The sequence below is a fragment of the Schistocerca piceifrons genome, chromosome 1 (genome assembly GCF_021461385.2).
Source record: "Schistocerca piceifrons isolate TAMUIC-IGC-003096 chromosome 1, iqSchPice1.1, whole genome shotgun sequence".
Lineage (NCBI taxonomy): Eukaryota > Metazoa > Arthropoda > Insecta > Orthoptera > Acrididae > Schistocerca > Schistocerca piceifrons.
This window is the reverse complement of record NC_060138.1, coordinates 168,693,377-168,699,844: the sequence shown is the minus strand read 5'-3', so window position 1 is coordinate 168,699,844 and position 6,468 is coordinate 168,693,377. Positions and strand designations below refer to the sequence as shown.

At 36.2% G+C, this 6,468-nt stretch overlaps 1 protein-coding gene across 1 annotated transcript; it reads left to right on the top strand.

Annotated features, from left to right (window-relative positions):
- The first annotated feature begins 5,577 nt into the window (after positions 1-5,577).
- Positions 5,578-6,105, top strand: LOC124795980 (secreted RxLR effector protein 161-like). Its single transcript, XM_047260099.1, has one exon. It carries the CDS (start codon positions 5,578-5,580, stop codon positions 6,103-6,105), a length of 528 nt encoding a protein of 175 aa, XP_047116055.1.
- Positions 6,106-6,468: the final 363 nt, after the last annotated feature.

Here is a 6,468-nt window from a genome sequence, read left to right as displayed (position 1 = left end):
CAACAAAAAATTATTACATTTACACTATATCGTGAACCAAATAAATTTCTCCTTTTTAATAACAATTTGTGACAGACAATCATCAGATCACGCACCAGATAAATGCTTAACAAATGGCACAAGAACAAAAGAAAAGCAGAAATTGGAGAGGGCTTCAATGATAAAAGACTTTCCTTTTTGCACAATACTTTTGGGGCCTACTACTGCATATGAATGGTCAACTAGAACTTTCTTCATTATGTAAGGAAGTACAGTAAGCATGTAGAACTATGATATCTTTTTTCACTCATGGCTAATTTTTCCTCTATCTCTTCAGCTGGAGGAAGGGATAGATTTTCTGCTATTCTAATTGGCATCATTACTGGCTCATCTCATACATGTTTTTCTGCACAGCATCACTTTCATAGGAAAAATTTTTAGGAAATGAGAAACATGGAAGAGATGAAATTTAATTATGTGTAATAAGAGAGAGGGGCAAACACCTTCCATGTTGCTAAGCCTTATGGAGTGTTGCTGAAGTTGATAATAAAATTACATCACAATTGAAGCATGGCTACAGCATAGCTACAGCATAGCCAGAAGGAGAGCATTCATCACTGTCCAGAGCTGTTCATGGTAAGGCATCCTGAAGTACACTAAATCTCAGCAATATTCCTCAAAGTGAAAATACAGGAAATCAACTTTAAAAAGAGAAATCTTGCTCAACTTTGATACCACCTGCAACATAGTTTGCCTGCAAAGCTTCAAATCTGAATTTGCCAATGGATCTTTTTACATTTTTTTCATGCCTTACATTTTTTCAAATGTATTTATATTTGTACCTTTATTGGTCCTTTTGATCATGTATAGTGCAGTATGAAATTGGATTGTGTGATATGACAAGTAATTTAATATGAAGTTGGCTCTAGATAATGTATTAGAAACTAAAACAGGATTATTCCTATAACTGAGTCTTGTGGTAAATCATACTTAAACTCTACTTCTCCAAGCAATAGGACTTCTTGAAGTGCAATCTTATCTATTTGCTGTCGTTTTTGAAGCTATTATTTTATCCACTGATATGCTGGTCCTCAAATACCTACACACTCCAGTTTCATCTACAAGATTTTGTGGCTTATGATTTCAAATGCCATTTAATTTAGAAATGTTGCTGAAATGTGCTCTTTGTTGTCTATTGCTCTTAAAGCCTCAGTTAAGGAAACCAATAATGGCAGTCTCATTAGGTTTGGATTTACAGAATCTGTGTTGGGTCACTGAGAAGTTATTTTTTTCTATGAATTTTACTAATATTTTATACTACATTTGTGCCATTCTTTTCAAAAAACACATAGCAGTGATATTGGTCCATAGTTTGATACATCTGTTTTATGCCTTTTTGGAATAGGGGTTCACTTTACCCATATTTGATTTTTGTGAAAAATCAGTTTCTATTAGCAAACAATTACAAATGTCAACAAATGGTTTTACTATGAAGCGAGTGGCCTTTGTAGAGGAAAATCTGGAAGCAAAAGCATCTGCTTTTGTTGTGCTGCTCTCACTTTCACTTCCTGAATCATCCATGAATGTATGGGCATTTTGGTGCAGCTGAAAACTTCTACAAATGACCAAAATTTCTTAGTGTTTTGTGAGAGCCCAATAAATGTTCATATTTTAATGGTTAAAAAAGCTGCTGTAGATATGATAATTAATTAGTTTAGTCTTAGTGCATCTGCAGTTGTAGGTGTCAGTGTAGATGTATTTACAGTTATTATGTGTCAAATACTGATTATCATTATATTATGAAAGGACAGACTGCTACTCACTACGTAGAGATGTTGACTCACAGACAGGCACAATGAAAAGGCTGGTATATGTTTAAGCTTTCAGCCATAAGGCCTTCTTCCAAAACAGAGAACACACACAGCTACTATCACTGGAGACAGCGGTGTTGTGTGTGTGAGTTATGCTTATGTCAGTGTGTGCTTGTTCTCTACTATGTAAGGAAGTCTTTGCCAAAAGCTTAAATACATAGCAGTCTTTTCATCATGCCTGTTGCGAGTCAACATCTCTACTATATGGTACGTAGCAATCTATACTTTTCATAATATTGTTATTATTCCATCCTGGATTTTCCACTGATTAAATGGTGATAATAGTTGGAGTTCTTTGTGTAATAAATCTAAGTACTTACCGTAGCAATGTTGTAAAGAATATTCAACATTTTGTAAAGTGCTGTTTATATAGAGCAGTTGTAAGCTTTTTGTCAATTTAGAAGACAAAAACAACATATTGCATTACTATAATTCACTAAAATGTTTATTCACCTTATACCTGTGTACTGAATGCAACTTAACCTGATCTCAGTCTCTTATACTGTTGACAGCAGGGAACTTGTTGTATTGAGTTTTCTTTATTGGCTTCATTTTCAGTTTTCGTGGTGTGAGTGCACCAGATATTTATGTTCATTCTGTGTACAGCCATGTTCTGTTATAAGTTTGACTTACATTCAGCCTACATGAAGATGAATAAATTGTGAATGTACAGGATCCAGAAATCTGACAGTAAAAATTTCCAACTGTGGAAATATCAGTTGCAAATTATTTTTCACACTGAAAAAATGCTTGATATCATCAAGGGGAAACTGAGGCCAAATGAAGCTGATGAGAGTCATACCACTTGCAACATCTTAAATGCTAAGGCAATGCTCATTCTATCTACTGTGATGGAATTTGACCAATTGCAATCTGTTATGACGTGCACAAATGCAGCGGAAATGTGGGCCAGGCTAAAGACTATTCATGAAAAGCTATCTGCAAGTAATAAAATGGCCTTAAAGCAGACATTTTTTGATTACAGAATGTCGCCAAAAGACACAATCGCCAATGCATTAGTCAAGCTGAGTCCTTGGCACAAGCATTAGCTGATATTGGGGAACCTATTGCACAAGCTGACAAAATGGCTAAAATTTTGGGAAGTCTGCCAGCAAAGTTTGCATTTTTTTCAATTACCTGGGACTTGTGTGCTGAAGATCACCAGATATTCGATAATTTGACTTTAAGGTTATTCAAAGAACCAAAACTTTTACAATGTAATGAAAACTCAACAGTCTTCACAGTAGTTAATGTGGGCAAAATGCACAAGTTCAGTTCAAATACCAGTAACAACAGTGCATCTAACATGGTCAGTAGAAAAGATGTTGAATTTTACTACTGTCACAAAAAGGGAAGTTTTAAATATGAGTTGAGAAAACTTTTAGCAAAACTTAATACATCTGAGCACCAAGCTTTGAGTGCAGAACATGTGTATGTTTTTGCTCCAGGTTGTGAAAACATTTGGTCAGCTGACAGTACTGCATCAAAATATATGACATCACACAAAGAGTGGTTCAACACATTTAAGCCAATTGAGTTGGATGCCTCATTTGTTCAAATTGGAGACAGCTTGATCGTCAAAGCATTGCATCAATTGAAGTATTGTCATTAGTTGAGGGCAAATGGCAACCTCGCACTTTTGAAAACACGTTATATATTCCTAAACTAAAGAAAAATTTATTTTTGGTGGGAACAGTCACAAAAAGAGGAATGAAAGTTATTTTTGACGACAATAGAATGGAAGTTTGCAGTTCAGGTTTAATTGCAGCAGGAATTGAGATGGACAATCAGTGCTATCAAATGTTGTTTAAACGTCCAAATGTACTACAAGCAAATCCTGCTTCCCTGAATTCGACCATCATCTGGCATGAGAGACTTGGGCACATTAATTTCAGTGGTCTCACGAACATGGCTGATCTGAACTTAATACCTGGTTTCAATATGAAGAAGATGAAAATCTTCATTGTGAACCATATCAGTATGGCAAGATGGAGAGAAAATCATTTAATTCAAATTTGGAATCAAGATCAAAAGTTCCTGGTGAATTTATTCATGCAGATTTGAGTGGATGGATGAGAAAACAGTCTCTTGGAGGTGCACAATTGTACATAGTTTTCAAGGATGATTGCACTTCATACAGGTTCATGTATTTTCTTAAAAGTAAGCATGTTACTTTCCCTGTGTTTTTGGAATTTCGGAGACTGACTGAAAGACAAACTGGAAGCAAAATCAACGACTGGAAGCAAGCAAAATCAATGACTGGAAGCAAAATCAATGTTATGAGAAGTGACAATGGGACCAAATTCATAAATAAGCAATTTGAAGATTATTTCAAGCAAAATGGTACAATACATGAGGAAAAAAGTCCCTATACATCACAGCAGAATGGCCAAATTGAACAAGAAAACAGGTCCATTACTGAGTGTGACTAGTCTCATGAATTGTGGGCTGAGGCAGTAAACTGTGCTGCATATATCTTAAATTGCTGACCATGCATAGCAAATGAAAATGTTACACCATATGAAAAACTGTTAGGAAAGCCCTCTTCTTTAGGACACATGAGGAAGTTTGGATCAGCAGCATACATACATGTTCCTGATAAATTTAGATTGAAATGGGATAGTAAATCAAAGAAATTTATCATGGTTGGCTATGATGGGTATAGTACCAATTATCACCTCTACAGTCCTGAGTCAAAGAAAATTACAATCTCCTGTAATGTCATCTATTTCAGTGAAGAACAAACCCATAGCTTAAACATAGAACAAAGATATACTGAATTTTACCTGGGAGACCATGCTGCAGAAAATGTTCAAGAGGAATCTGAAGAGGATGCTACTGATGGACAAACAAAAGAAAATCAAAAAGATGTTTTAGAGGAATCTGAAGAGGATGATGCTGGTGAACACATGACAAAAAATCAAAGGATGAATGTGAGAGATCAGTCTAATCTGCGATCACCTGCTCAGTTTCGGGACCAAGATAGAGCTTGTTCTGCCATTATCTTTGAACCTCAAGCTTTTGAAGAAACAATGGCATCATAAGAGTCATCAAAGTGGACACAAGCAATGGAAGAGGAAATGACATCCTCAAAGAAGAACAAAACTTGGGATCTAATATCATCACCACACAACTGCAAGGCAGTTGGATGTAAGTGGTTCTATTGGGTGAAGCAGAATTTTGAGGGAATAATTGACCACTTTAAAGCTAGATGATGTGCAAAAGGTTATTCACAATGAAAGGCCATTGATTATGAAGAGACATTCTCTCCTGTGGTCTGATATGATTCAATCAGAGTTTTATTAGGCATAGCAGCTTAATGATATATGGAAATTAGGCCGGTTGATATTCCTGAGTGGGGATTTGAAAGAAGAAGTTTACATGGAGCAACCAAAAGGTTTTGTTCTAGAAGGCTTAAATAAAGTTTACAAACTGAAGAAGAGTCTATATGGTCTCAATCACCATCACTGAATGCAGACAAATGTGTTTTCCATACTTTAACAGGTGACACTGATGTTTACCTGGCACTTTATGTGGATGATGGCTTACTGTTTTGTAAGTCTCCAAAAATACTGGAAAATGTTTTGACAGCACTGAGATCAATGTTTGAAATTACTGTGGGCAATGGAAAATATTTCTGTGGATTGGAAATTGAACACAACCCTTCTACAAATAAATCTATGTAGGCCAGCAAAGATACATCAATTGTTTACTTCAGAAGTTCAACATGGATGATTCAAAGAAGAACTCCGCTCCTTTTCATGTTGGAATCATGTTACACAGTGGGCAGTTTCCTGCAAATCAACATGAGGTAAAGGAGATGAAAAGCAAACCTTATCAGCAGGCAGTCGGCAGCTTAATGTTTGCAGCAATTGTCTCACAGCCAGGCATCATGTTTGCTAGGAGCATGGTGAGCAGGTTTTTACATAATCCGGGTCTCGGTCATTTGCATGCTGTTAAAAGGATTATGAAGTATCTACAGCAGACCATGGACCTGACCATAAGGTACAAAGCTGACTCTACTGGACTGGTATTCTACTCAGATGCTGACTTTGCTGGTGTCTTTGACACTTGCAAGCCAACAACAGGCTATGTGAGCATGTTAACAGGTAGGCCTGTGACAAGGTGTTCACATCAGCAGAAATGTGTAAGCAGATCAACAATGGACGCCGAATACATAGCAGCTTCAGATGCTGCTGCTGAACTTGTTTGGTTGCGTAGATTTTTCAATGAATTTGGCTTTCAGTTAGACTAACCAGCAACACTCCATATTGACAATCAAAGTGCTATTCACCTGATTAAAAACACAGAACATCACAAACATGCCAAGCACATTGACATTAAATACCATTATATACATGAACATGTTGAAAATAATGAGATTGAAGTGTATTATGTTTACTCTAACAAATAGTTGGCAGACTTATTCACAAAACCTTTAACCAGAGACACATTCATATCAAACAAAAAAGTTCTGTCAATGATCTCAAAACTAACTCAATAAAACAAGAGTGGGAGTGTTGGCAGCAGTGAGCTTGTTGTATTGAGTTTTCTTTAGTGGCTTCATTTTCAGTTTTTGTGGTGTGAATGCACCAGATATTTATGTTCATTCTGTGTG

Coding starts and splice junctions, on each gene's coding strand:
- LOC124795980 (XM_047260099.1), top strand. CDS start 5,578: ATGGATGATTCAAAGAAGAACTCCGCTCCTTTTCATGTTGGAATCATG.